Genomic DNA, 14,508 nt, shown 5'->3' with positions numbered 1-14,508 from the left:
GTTATGAAGAATGTATGTACTGAAAGAACATCATTAAAATATACAAATATTTTATACCTATACATATTTAAAAGCAAAAAAAATCTTTAAGAAAATCATGTGATTAAGAAAATATGGTGTAATGATGCAGTACATTAAAATAAACTATGAAAAATGTTAAATCTCTCAAGGAAATAAGATTGTTAACTAAAAAGCTTTCTTTTAAATAAGATTTAAATTAAATAATGGCTTAAAGACAAAGAAGTTGCTTTGAATTGCTAAAAATAATCTAATGTTTAAAACAAAATACAATATAACAAGAATTTACAAGAATAGATACTACAGCCTATATGTTTAATTAGTGAAACAAAATATAAATATTTACAGGCAGATTAAAATAGATTATGAACTAAACATCAGGTTCTTCAAGTTTAAACTCTTCAATGTCAATTTTATCAATAGTGTCACTATCATAGAGATAATCACCATTTTCTTCTTCTTTTACATTAACATCTGCATCAGCTTTGTCAATGAAAGCAGACTCCTCTTTGATAGAGAGAGAATCATTAGCAAGAGTTTCTTCTTCATTAGTTTGAGGTAAATCTGAGGTAAATTCTTCCCAATATTTTTTCACCAAATCTTCTTCAACTTCTATTTCACCATTTTCTGTTTTTACTTGAGAAATATTAGTTGTGTCATCTTCCTTTAACACGGAATTATCAATATCATTGTCATTAATATTGTTGTCACTAATTTCACATCTTGTATTAATAGGATCAAGATCTTTCTCTTTAGTTTCCTCTACAACAGTTGTAATTGTTTCATCTATCTGAATTGTGACAGGATCTTTATCAAGAGTTTCTTCTTTACTAATAGAATCAGGACTGTGTTCATTATTTATTTCAGACAAAGATTTTATTTCTAAAGGTGAAAGTTTCATTAATTTTACACTAACTGGTTTCATTGTTGATAGTAGACCATTGTAGTTGTCCGTATGTACAGTCTTATGTTTATTAACATCCAGAAATGATTTACTGCACTTGTCAGATGTATCTAGTTTCTTTCCAGTAGTATGTTTCCTCATATGAGTGTCTCTATTTCCTTTCTGTGAGAATGATTTTCCACAAATTTTACATGAATATGGTTTCTTTCCAGTATGTGTTATCATATGAGTATCTTTACTATCTAATCTTGAGAATGATTTCTCACATATTTCACATGAATATGGTCTCTCACCTGTATGAGTTCTCATATGTCTGTCTCTACTTTGAGCTGTACTAAATGTTTTGCCACAAATCTGACAAGAGTTCTTCTCTTTTTCACTATCCATTATTCTATGCTGTTATATAATTATAGATATTTGATATTCCTACAGTGGCATCAGTTACAAATCTGAAATAGTAAACTTAAATAATTAATTGTTATTATTAAATTTTTTTTATCTCAATGTTATCAAAAGACCACAATTCAATGTTGAATTAAAATATTTTCTTTATACATTTAGCTAATAACTAGTAAATTAGAAAATTAAAATTAGAAAATTCTCGATTTTCTGTACAGTCATTATTGAAAAGAGAAATACTATTAAAGAATTATAAATTTAAATTAGAAAGGTCACACTAATAACAAAACTTACCAATAAAGGAGATGAATAAAAAACTTATGTTGAGACCTAAGCTGTGACTGTTACAAACAACCATCAATATTTCCTCAGCAGGCTGAAATAATTAAATTAACATAAAAAAGAGATTGCAGCTGTTTCTGAGAAGATATCTTTAGTAGAGACAAATAATGATCCAGCAAAAAAAGATTTTGTTTAAATATTTTCGAAAAGATGGATGTAGCACAGAAATTATTAGTGAAACTATATTTTATCATGTACAGGTTGGATTTATGGAAGAAAAAAAATCATTGCTAAATTTGTAGGAAGAACAATCCATTACATTCTCCGTGGTTCTTAATCAATTTTAAAAATCCTCCAAAAATAATTCCAAATCTTCTAATTAAGACCCTCATGCATTATATTAGAACTCTAAATCTGTCAGTGAGCGAAATAGTCACTAGAGGTAAGAAAAAAATACTTAAAATATGTTTACCATAAAAAAAGTTTTTTTTATTAATTCTAATCACTAAGCACCATGGCAAGGAATGAACATTTTTTTAGGAAATAAAGAATGGATTAGAAGGTGATTAAAAACTGAATCTACACACAAGAAGGTATAGATAGAAGTTATAATTCTATATCTATAAATAGCTTTATCTCTATCTATAATTATATCTATATACGCTTTATAAGTAGGTACCTCTATGAGAAGTATTAAAAAAAACTAAACATGTATACACACACATATTACAATATAAATAGTTCATTATTTAGAGTTTTATTATAAAGAGCAAGTATACAATTACAAGGGACAGAAGAATAATCCTGCCACTGTGCCTCGACACATAGCGCACTCGCTCGTGGTCAGGGAGGTGATAGGTTCGAATCTTGTCATAGCTAAAGATTAAATTATGGTTTCTACTGCTACTATGTCAGGTAGGTGCGTGACATTAATAGTTAAAGTAGGGGGAATGCCTTTGCCCAAAACAGGCGCAATTCATTACCATGCACAGTTAGGACTTCTCAAAGGTCGTGCAATCAAAGGGTTGGTTGTCTGATGGGTATTACTTGACCTAATACCCCTGGTTTCTGGTTAGAAAAGGAGACATTTGGCTCCCCTTGGTTATCATGGAGTTAGAATGTCATGGACAGCATCTCCGCCCGTATGAGGTAAGCCTATGACAGAGTTTTGCCTAATTAAACTCTATTGAGAGAATATTTAATAAGCACATTTTACTAACCTTTACAGTAATCCACAGTTCCTATTCCTCATTCATTAATTACATTTTATATTATTCTGAAAAAAATTATATTTTAACATATGAAGTATGTTCTGTACATTAATGAAATACAAATCAATTTGAACTTTAAACTTAGTTTTAACTTGCTTAATTTAATTTTCCTATCCAACACATGTATTGAACATAATTAATAGATGAAAATAATACACAAAATTAAAGCTATCATTAAGAAAATTCATTTAAGCAGGAAATATGGAACATAAAAAACTAGGTATGAAAAATGTTAAAAAATTACAAGGAAATAAGATTGTTAACAAAAAAGCTTTCATTTACAATTAAATTAAATAAGATTTAAATCAGATCATTAACTTAAAGACCAACAAGTTCCTTTGAATTTCTAAAAATAATCTTATGTTTAAAACAAAATACAATATAACAAGAATTTACAAGAATAGATATTACAGAGTATATGTTTAATTGGTGAAACAAAATATAAATATTTGCAGGCAGATTAAAATAGATTAACTAAACATCAGGTTCTTCAAGTTTAAAGTCTTCAATGTCAATTTCATCAATATTTTCACTATCATAGAGATAATCACCAGTGTATTCTTCTTTTACATTAACATCTGCATCAGCTTTGTCAACGAAAACAGACTCCTCTTTAATAGAGAGAGAATCATTAGCAAGAGTTTCTTCTTCATTAGTTTGAGGTAAATCTGAGGTAAATTCTTCCCAATATTTTTTCAACAGATCTTCTTCTTCTTTTTCAGCATTTTCTTGAGAAATAATCTTCTCCTTCTTCTTTTAGCCCTTTCAGCTCAGCCTGGATCATCGTCTTTTCTTGCCAGGTTCAAAAATCTGGCTGCTTCCTGTGGCTTAGACCAAAGGTCTCTGACATTGAGTGTGGTCGGATTGTTCCTACAGCTGAATAAGTGATTAGTTGTGTGCGATGCGTCGTTACAGTGAGGGCAGGTGTCTATGATGGGTGTAGGTTGATTCTGGCTAATTCGGGCCTTGTAACTATTTAAGTAGTTGCTGTAGCCAGATCTCAGTTGAGCACGGGTGGATCTTGTTTCTCTGGGTAGGACCTTTTCAGAGTCTGAGATCTTTGGGGGGGCGGCATTTAGGACCTTGTTATTTGCCATGCTTGAAATTTCATTCTGGACACAACTTGTATGGACATTTTTAAGCTGTTTCTTGTATGTTTCTGGAGACATATCTGGGTAGGATATTTGTTTAATTTTATCACCAAATGAAGAGGCCAATGTATTTTTCATTTGACGTGGAGGTGGAGGGTCAGACAGATTGATTCTGTTGGGGTGATTTGGCTGCTGGGTGGCCAGCAGGAACTGTTGACTAAGCATATCGCAATGTGGCTTAACTTTCATGATCTTAGTTTCATGGTGCAGATGGTCTATGTCTGTCATTAAATGACAGCCTGTGGCGACACGTAGCGCGGCATTCTGGGCTGTCTGGAGACCTTTCCAGTAGGTGGCACTTAGGGAAGGTGTCCAGATTGGACAGCAGTAGTTAAGGACTGATTGTCCAATAGCCTTGTATGTTGTGACAAGTACTTCCTTCTCTTTCCCCCAGGTGGAGCCCGCCAGGGCTTTCAACACATTATTTTTGGTTTGAAGTTTTGTTTTCATATCCGTAGCGTGTTGTCTGAAGGAAAGCAAGTTGTCAAAAGTAACGCCCAAGATCTTAGGTTTTTTGACAGTTGGAACTGTTTCACCATCAATAATTATGTCGAGGGTGGTGCTGACTTCATTTGAAGCTGTTGTGAATAATGTTGTTGAAGATTTAGAAGGTGAAATAAACAGGTTTCTGCTTTTGAACCAGTTGTTGAGTACTGACAGGTAAGAATTCAATTCTTCGACCAGTGGTTCAACAGTTGGGCCGGAATTAAGCAGGTTTCCGTCATCTGCGTAGGTAACTAGTTTAATCTTTCCTGGTGGGCTGGGCATAGATGACATGTAAAGGTTAAATAGTATTGGGGAGAGTACCCCTCCTTGTGGTACCCCCTGTTTAACCTTTCTGTACGTGGATTCAGAGTTTCTGAAAACCACGTAGGTCTGGCGGCCTCTCAGGTAAGAACAAAGAAAACGTTTTACATAGCCATTCAGTGGAAGGTTGTTTATGTCATTGAGGAGAAGGCGATGGTCTACTGTATCAAATGCTTTTGATAAGTCAATGGCCACTGAAACTGTTCTATGTACAGGTTTTTTTCTATTCAGTCCTACATTTATGTGGTTTAGTATGCTCTGGAGTGCTGTGGTGGTTGAGCGTCCCTTTCTAAAGCCATGCTGGTGGTCGGCCAGGTGGATTGAAGCAGTGATGGATGGTAAAAGAAGCGCTTCTAGGATCTTTGCTGCTGGCGACAGGAGAGAAACAGGTCTAAAACTTGTTCCCTGGTCTATGGGTTTACCTGGCTTTAGAAGGGGGATGATTCTTGCAACTTTCCAAATGCTCGGGATGATGGAGGTGAAGACACACTTGTTGAAAATGATGGTCATGAACTTGATGCCATTTGGGCCCAAGTTTTTAAGCATAATGGGTGATATGCCATCTGGTCCAGCAGCTTTGGAGTTTTTGGCTTTTTTGATGGCAGCTGCAGTTTGAGAGGTGGTGAACAGGATCCTTGGATCACTTGGTTTCTTTTTCATCCGCCTCAAGATGTTTCTAATGGCCTTGTTGGGCTTTGTATTTGATGGTGGTGTGTACTGCATATTGAAATGATTAGCCATCTCCTTGGGGTCATTGGTAGTTTTATTGTTGAAACTAATGCCGTGGTTATCAGGTTGTACAGGTTGATCATTTAGGTTTTTGATGGTTTTCCACAGTTTCTTTGATCCTGCTTGACAATTGGATAGATGTTCTTTCCACTTTTCCTTCCTGTGTTCATTTATTAATGTGTTGATGTTCTTGTTCATATCAGGGATTCTATCGTCAGCAGGATTAGTTTTTCTAATGTCATCTCGTTCATCTATTAATCTGGCAGCTTCTGTTGGGAGGGCATTGAAGGTCTTTGGGATTCTTCCGGCTGGGATAAATTTTCTGGCCGCGTTTAGAACTGTAATACGGAAGAATCTTTCTGCTGAATGGACATCTTTGACCTCCTTGGCTTTTGAAAAAATCTTTTCTGTAAAGTCCTTGAACTTTGGCCAGTCTGCTTTATTGAAGTTAATGTAGGTATTGTGTTGAGTGTTGGTTTTAGAGAGTTCAGCTGAGATGGTTATGATGATCGGGAGATGATCAGAGCTCATTTTAGTTTCTGTATACCAGTTGGTGGTTGGTATCAGGTTGGAAGACGCTATACTAATATCAGGAGCAGTTGATGAATTACTGTGTACTCTTGTTGGTTGATCTTCGTTGATGACGCCAAAATCCAGGCTGGATATTGAGTCAACTAAGAGTCTACCTCTGATATCAGCAGTAGCTTCAGTATGCCACAGCTCATGATGAGCATTGAAATCACCTAGTATTAGCGATGAAGGGCCCAGGTTATCAAACAGGTTGTTGAATGGAGGGTTGTAGTTTTGTTGGCAACTGCTTTGTGGTGGTATATATATATTTCTGATGAAGAGATTGTTGTTGTCTTTACTTGGTAGACTGATGGTTAAAGATTCCAAGTGTTGATCTCTTTCATGGCTGGGAGGTGTAGGTACTAAATTAAAATTGACGTCTTTATGAATAAGGAACGCCAATCCACCTCCTTTGTTGGTACCTCTGTCATTCCTTATGAGGGTGTAGTTTGGTGTCTTCTTGAGCTTCGATTTACCAGTGAGTTTTGTTTCTTGAAGTGCGCCAATAAGTATCTTTTTTTTCTCCATGTAGTTTAAGAGTTCATCAATCTTGTTGTTAATGCCATTGATGTTATATTGAAGCACTTTCAGGTGGGAGCCAGTGTTGTTTTGAATCGGGGGGGTGTTTTGGGGGGGCGGGGGGTTGTTGTGGGGGGGAGAGTGATGTTGTTGTGGGGGAGGGTTGTCAAGGGGGGAAGAACGGGGGCGGGGGTGGCGTTGATATCGATGGGGGCGTGGGGGAGGTGGGGAGGGGCGGGGGATGTGTCGAGGGGGGGTGAACATGCAGCATGGTCCAATCCAGTTGGGGTATTTTTTTCTCTCATTGGATGATTTTAGTTGAGAACATTTGATGTGGAGCCATTTTTTGCATTTACAGCATTCTACAGCATACGATATAAGATTCTTGGGACCTGGGTTCTGCTCGATGCCAGCTATGAGTAGAAGAAGCCGAATAAGACCAGCTGGTGGTGTCTTATTCTTTGTCAGGTGAACTAAAAACTCGATTCAGCTGTGGTGTGACCCACATTGTCTTGGATGTTAGAAAAAAGCCACTGGAAGCATTTGTGACGATGAATTGCTGGTTGAGTGGGAGATTGTAGGTATTGGCTCTTGGCTTCTTCTGCTGGTGCTGATGTTGTTGCTGTTGCAGTTGAAGGTGGATTCGCGACGTAGACACGGCCAATGTAGAATCCTTGAGAGGACTTGACTATTATTGAGAAATAATAGTCAAGTCCTCCGGATTATCAATATTGTTGTCACTAACATTAGTATTGTTGTCACTTATATTAGAATAATTGTCATTATTTTTAATACATTTTTTACTCATTTCTTTAATTTCTAATGGTGAAAGTTTCTTTATCATCACACAAACAGGTTTCATTGTTGACTGTAAGTGAATATATTTGTCATTATGTGCTTTCTCATGTTTATCTCTATACTGTGATGTAGTGAATGATTTGCCACATATTTCACATGAATATGGTTTCTCTCCGATGTGTGTTCTTAAATGGTAGTCTTTACCTTCAGCTGTGATGAATGATTTACAACATATATTACATGAATATGGTTTTTCACCGGTATGAGTTCTCATATGTCTGTCTTTACTACCTAACTGTGAGAATGATTTACCACAAATTCCACATGAATATGGTTTCTTTCCTGTATGTGTTCTCATATGTAAATCTTTACTACTTGACTGTGAGAATGATTTACCACATATACCACATGAATATGGTTTATCTCCAGTGTGTGTTTTCATATGTAAATCTTTACTATATAACTGTGAGAATGATTTACCACATATATCACATGAATATGGTTTCTCTCCTGTATGTGTTCTCATATGTTTATCTTTATGCTGAGCTGAAATGAATTCTTTTTCACATATTTCACATGAATATTGTTTCTCACCAGTATGAGTTCTCATATGAGTATATTTATTACTAGACCATGAGAATGATTTACCACATATATCACATGAATATGGTTTCTCCCCAGTATGTGTTCGCATATGAATATCTCTATTATAAGCTCTACTAAATGTTTTGCCACAAATCAGACACGAGTTCTTCTCTTTTTCACTATCCATTATTCTATGCTGTTATATTATTATAGATATTTGATATTACTACAGTGGCATCAGGCACAAACCTGAAATTCAAAAAGTAATCAGCTGAAGATTATATCAATACAGTAAAGTAGAATACAGGAAAAAATCCAAAAAGAAATAAGTTTTGCAGGGGTTTACCATAAAGAAGTTGAGGTTGCTTTTACTCATTATTAGTATCAGCAATTTTCATTCAGTTGTTTTCCCATATTTTTCAGGATTAATTTAAGACTTTTACAAATTTGTGGTGTCTTTAGGCTAAATTAGAAGGATAAAGAATGCAAAAACAACCAAGTAGGAGTAAGGGAAGCTGTTGCTTCGGATAAATATATTCAGAACAATTCCACACCTGTTTCAGTAGAATATTTTTTCAAACAATTTGACTAATGTCCATTTCTCCGTCTAAGTGAGCAAAAAAGTCTAACTTTGACTTTGGCACTAGTATAGCTAGAAGAATTGTAATAAGAAAATCATCTAACAAAGCCTAATCAATCTAGGACACTACATCCTGTCATTTGTATGTCCGTCTAAGTAATTTAGCAAAGTTTTTGAATCATCTATCAAAACCTAAAAATCTAGGACACTACAGACTTCCGCCTCCCCCCTTGTTTGTATATTATCAGTCCATTTGAGTAAACTAACAAAAACTGTTGTAACTTATGCTATAGTAGGGCTAGAAGCATAGTTCTTATATATTTTTAAATTAACTGTCGGTTAGACGATTTTTACCCTGAAATAACCATTCTTCTAGCACTACTGATTTCTTCTGAACATCAGAAGTTGTTGTTTAGTAAATATTACCTTTATATCTCTCCTATTATTAGATTAGAACATAAATCTTGATACACACACAGTCACCTCCTAAATAATAAAGATATTTTTGTATTGCTTATAAAGTTTTTATTTGTGTTGCTAAATAGATTTCATTTATTTAAACGATTATTTTACTTAATGATCAGAAGTATAGCTATAAAATAGGAATATATACAATATTAGTTTTGATTAAATTTTTTGCCTTTTAATCTACATTTCAAATTTAAATTTCTTACATGCATATAAAAATTAAGTTTTGTTCTGGTTATAATTGAATTAATCAACTCACCTAAAGATTAATTTTCCTCCAGTTCTTACTTTCCTTAATTCATTTCATTCTTTATATCTAAAAAATAAGATAGTAGCATACAATAAAAAGATAATATATTTATGCAACATTATATTATTATATACAGTTTGATTGCAAAACATTATTGCACAGCATGAAAATAAGGAACATAGAGAAAATTTGATTGATTTCTCATAAATATATATTTCTCAAAATATTTCAAATCATGAAATGAGAAAAACTATTTCAAAAATGAAAATTAATTTCTAAAAAGAAAAGAAAAAGGAATGCAAAATTTCAATATTTTGAACTAAAACACATGATAACATTTTTAAAAGAATATATAGTGGAATTACAATTAGGGCTGGCAATCCGTCCAAGTTTAAACTGGATTTGGAATTGGATTCTTACAAGGATCCGCACAAAAATAAAACGTATTTGCTGCAGATTCTGGATTCTTTTTTTTGTTGACAGATTCTAGATTCCGGATTCTAGCAATATTTTAAAAGGCTTCTAAAAAAATAAATTAAGGAATTAAATTATACCAGGTACTGGGAAGAATCGAAAGCTGCATTTTTGGTGGTGAAGGTGGGGAGAGATGGAGGGGGGGGGAGGTGATCATTGCCTTCAAAGTGGGGTGGGGAGTAAAAGAAAAAACTCAAGATGCTAATTTTAGCCTAACAATTAAGAATCCGAATCCACTATAAAAAAGACAGATTCTGGATTCCAAAATTGGCCAAAAATTGGGCGGATTCTAGATTCGGATTGCCAACCCTAATTACAAGGTTAATAAATTTAAATATCTGGTTCTTCAAGTTTAAATTCTTCAATATCAATTTTATCAATATTGTCATAAGAGTCTTTATCATAAATATTTTCATTATCAGATAGATAATCACCAGATGTTTCTTCTTTTATATAAATATCAACATCTTCCTCTTTAACAGAGATACAATTCTCTTTGCAAGTTTCTTCAATATTCTTACTTTTCTCTTTCACTAAAGGATGAACATATTTATGAATATTTAGGAGATCATGAAAAATATTTTACTGCAAATGATACAGTTAAAAGATTTAAATGCATTAGATTCTTCTACAACATTTGAATTTTCACAAATCATGTTTTTGGAAATATTATTTTTTTCGTTTTTTATAAAATAATCTGTCTTTTCAGTTTCCTCTAAAACATTTGTAGCATTACCATCCTTATCTGTTTGAACTATGATAGGATCTTTATTAGAAGTTTCTTCTTCACTAATAGAATCAACACTGAGTTCATTATTTATTTCAGACAATGATTTTACTTCTAAAGGTAAAAGTTTCCTTAGCTTGACACAAACAGGTTTCATTGTTGATAGTAGATCATTGTAGTTGTACTTATGTACAGTCTTATGTTTATTAACATCCAGAAATGATTTACTGCACTTGTCAGTTGTATCTAGTTTCATTTTACTAGTATGTTTTCTCATATGAGTGTCTCTATTTCCCCTTTGTGAGAATGATTCTTGACATAATTCACATGAAAATGGTTTCTCCCCACTATGTTTACTCATATGAGTGTCTTTATATCCTTTTCTTAAGAATGATTTTCCACATATATCACATGAATATGGCTTCTCTACTGTGTGTGTCCTCATATGATTATCTCTAGTACCTAATTGGGTAAATGATTTACCACATATTTTGCAAGAATATGGTTTCTCCCCAGTATGAGTTCTCATTTGTGTATCTTTACTTTGAGCTGTGGTGAATGATTTAGCACATACATTACAGGCATATGGTTTCTCTCCTGTATGTGTTCTCATATGTATGTCTCTACTGTTTGATTGTGAGAACGATTTCTCACAAAAATTACATGAATATGGTTTATCACCAGTATGGGTTCTCATATGTCTGTCTCTACTATTGGAATGTGAAAACGTTTTTGCACATATATGACATGAATATGGTTTTTCATTAGTATGGGTTCTCATATGTTTATTCTTATCACTATATGTAGTAAATGATTTCTCACATATTTGACATGTATATGGTTTCTCACCTGTATGTGTTCTCATATGAATGTCGCTACTTTGAGCTGTACTAAATGTTTTGCCACAAATCTGACAAGAGTTCTTCTCTTTTTCACTATCCATTATTCCATGCTCTTTTATAATAATAGATATTTGATATTCCTACTGTGGCATCAGTCACAAATCTGAAATAAAAAACTCATATGATTTCAAATAAAAAAAAGTTTTCTACATATTAGTTCTTTACTATTATGAATTAGGTTTATTTCAATGGTATTAAAATAGGACACCTGCCATACTTAATGGTAAGTAATATACTAAATCATTATGACTATATAAGTGAGTCTTATGCCCGATATTTAATATTTTAATAATAACAAATTAATAGTTATAATATAATGGTTGTATTTCATTGCTATACATAAGAACACAATTATTTGTGATACAATTATCAAGTAGATACTCCTAATATTTTGAGAAAAAGAATTATAATTTTCTATTCAATGTTAGAGAAGCTATAGAAATTTAGATCCTGCACAAATAAATTATAGATTTACAATAGTACTAAAAATACTTAATATTTTTCTGCAACTCTTTAGTGACCCCAGTTCTTACTCAGCGGCCTGAAACGATTAAATGAATAGGTACATAAATATGATTTAATATTAATTTTAAATAAACATTTATACACTTCTAGTACCAGATGAATTAATGAATCTAGGTACTTTTAAAAGAATTCTCAAGAAATGTATCATAAGATTTTAAATGGAATATAGTGCTAGATTCTTTCATACACAGTTTATCATTATTTCATCCTAACTTGATAATATAACAGCATTACATTTTGTGGATTTAAATTTTCTATTCTGTTATATAATTATAGATATTTTATATTCCTACAGTGGCATAAGTCACAAATCTGAAATAGTAAACTCATTTATTTTTAAATAGATAAAGTATTTACTTATTCATTTTTTCTATTCTTTTCTATTGTAATGTATATTGCTCAAAATGGTATTAAAATAGGACACCCAAAAAACATAAAGAAATTAAAATAAAAAGTTTGCCATGAATGATTCAAATGATAATAATTTTTGGAAAAGGGTGAGAAAAAAAATTCGCCAGTTCGGTTACCTTTTATCTCAAATTTACATTGTACAAAGGTATGTAAGTAAAGAGATAAGACCATGGCTGATAAATTTAGGTACATACCAACAAAACTACCATTTGATGCTTGTTTACTTAACTACATGAACCACGTTCTTATAAGTCTTTGGGGACTAGTGTAATTAACAACCCATTATCCCCTCCCTCCCTATGTTGTACCCCATTAAAGCAACTGCCCTGTTTGGAAGTCTTAGAACATAAACGTTTATGGCAAAATATTAGAAATGCTACAATTATAAAAAATACTTACCTTATACAAAGATGATTAATGAAAACTTATTCGTAGACCTCAATTCTGATTTGTACAACTAACAATATTTCTACAAGAGTCTGAAAAAGATTAATATATTAATATAAAAATACACCATTAAAATCTATAATACAAAGTAAAACAATATCTGTACGTCTGTATTAAGCTTAAGATCTCAGTAAACACTGAACCGATTCAAAGCTACTGCTCCTGTAGTGTTTTTTTGTGCTATTTTTTGCGCGACGTTGGACACCCCTAAACCCACCAAAAAGAAGAAATACCCCAACCAAATAAAAAAAAAATATTTCAATAGAATTAAATGCCAAATTAGGCAATTTGAATCATTTGAGACAATTTTATTTTTATCAGAAACTTTTTTTAGAATTTCTCGTGTTCCTTAAGGTAAATCCTAATTTCTGTGCTATTGAAGAGAATTTAACAAAATCTTTTACTGGGTCAGTGTTTGCAACTTTAATATGTTCCTTTAGCCCCACTGCTGACGAATTTCACGCTGAATCAGACAATTTGTGTGATGATTTGAATAAATACATATTTGTTTCATTGAACATTTTAATTTGGAATCATTATTTTTTTTTAATTTTCACTACAGCGGATTTTGTTGGAGGATATTTTAATTTTGATTAAAATTTTAAATCTCTCCGAGCGAAAGGAAAGTAATTTGTTTATGTCTAATCACTACCATGATAAGAAATAAATATTTTTTGTTCAAGTGATTAAAGGATGAAGCAATAGCGAAAAAGGTAGTGATAAGAAATACTTTATCTAACCAAAGCATTAGTTGCATGTAATATTATGAAAGTGATTAAAAATATTAATCTGCACAGAAGAAGACATTGATAGATATTATCTTCTTATATCTTCATATAGCTTTATCTCTATCTATTCATTAGTAGGTACCTATATAAGTAGTATTTTAAAAAACCAAATGTTACAAAATTAATAGTTCATTATTTAGAGTTTTATTATAAAGAGCAAGTATACAATTACAAGGGACAGAAGAATAATCCTGCGACCATGGCTCAACACATAGCGCACTTGCTCGTCGTCAGGGAGGTGATAGGTTCGAATCTTGGCTTAACACCGTGTCATAACTAAAGACGTTAAAAATGGTTCCTTCTGTTACTATGTCAGGTGCGAGACATTAATGTTTAGAGTAGGGGAAAACCCTTGGCCCAAAACATGCGCAACTCATTACCATGCACAGTTAGGACTTCTCAGACAAAGGTTGTGCAATCAAAAAGTTTGTTGTCTGATGGGTTCTGCTTAACCTAATACCCCGGGTGTTTGGACAGAAAAGGCTCCCCTTGGTTATCATGGGTTTTTGGACCATGGCGTTTGAATGTCATGGACAGCAACTCCTTCCGTATGAGGTAAGCCTAAGATAGAGTTTTGAAACTCTATTGGGAAAAAATCCAACATTCTGTAAAATGTTTAATAAGCACATTTTACTAACCTTTACAGTAAATCTACAGTTCCTATTCCTCATTCATTTCAATACAGTTTGTATTTTTCTGAAAAAATTATATTTTGACATGTAAAGTATGATCTGTACATGAAATACAAATGAATTTGAACTTTAAACTTATTTTGAACTTGCTTAATTCAATTTCATATCCAACCTATGTATTGAACATAATTAAAAAAATACAAATAATACACAAAATCATTAAAAAAAATTATTCAAGCAGAAAATATGGTAAAATGTTATCCATAAAAAA

General features: G+C 32.8%; 2 protein-coding genes and 1 long non-coding RNA gene across 3 annotated transcripts; all 3 read right to left on the bottom strand.

Moving 5' to 3' along the window:
- Positions 1-1,255: 1,255 nt before the first annotated feature.
- Positions 1,256-2,881, bottom strand: LOC145334341 (uncharacterized). Its single transcript, XR_013884813.1, has 3 exons — positions 2,824-2,881; positions 1,616-1,697; positions 1,256-1,371 (listed from the first exon to the last, which is right to left on the bottom strand). It is a non-coding gene; the product is annotated as an uncharacterized LOC145334341 (long non-coding RNA).
- A 4,223-nt stretch (positions 2,882-7,104) lies between these two features.
- LOC145334415 (uncharacterized) lies at positions 7,105-8,273 on the bottom strand. Its single transcript, XM_080179867.1, has 2 exons — positions 7,396-8,273; positions 7,105-7,338 (listed from the first exon to the last, which is right to left on the bottom strand). The coding sequence occupies exons 1-2, from the start codon at positions 8,218-8,220 to the stop codon at positions 7,105-7,107; spliced, it is 1,059 nt and encodes a 352-aa protein (XP_080035993.1). The 5' UTR covers positions 8,221-8,273.
- Positions 8,274-9,388: 1,115 nt separating this feature from the next.
- On the bottom strand, positions 9,389-11,536 carry LOC145333619 (uncharacterized). Its single transcript, XM_080178785.1, has one exon. It carries the CDS (start codon positions 11,473-11,475, stop codon positions 10,366-10,368), a length of 1,110 nt encoding a protein of 369 aa, XP_080034911.1. The 5' UTR covers positions 11,476-11,536; the 3' UTR covers positions 9,389-10,365.
- Positions 11,537-14,508: the final 2,972 nt, after the last annotated feature.

The sequence above is a fragment of the Acartia tonsa genome, chromosome 12 (genome assembly GCF_053477335.1).
Source record: "Acartia tonsa isolate MP-2025a chromosome 12, ASM5347733v1, whole genome shotgun sequence".
Lineage (NCBI taxonomy): Eukaryota > Metazoa > Arthropoda > Copepoda > Calanoida > Acartiidae > Acartia > Acartia tonsa.
Note: the sequence above shows the minus strand (reverse complement) of the source record. Positions and strands in the feature narration are given on the sequence as shown.

Coding starts and splice junctions, on each gene's coding strand:
- LOC145334415 (XM_080179867.1), bottom strand. CDS start 8,220: ATGGATAGTGAAAAAGAGAAGAACTCGTGTCTGATTTGTGGCAAAACA. Junction 7,339..7,395: donor TAAGTGACAACAATACTAAT/GTTAGTGACAAC, acceptor TCTCAATAATAG/TCAAGTCCTCTCAAGGATTC.
- LOC145333619 (XM_080178785.1), bottom strand. CDS start 11,475: ATGGATAGTGAAAAAGAGAAGAACTCTTGTCAGATTTGTGGCAAAACA.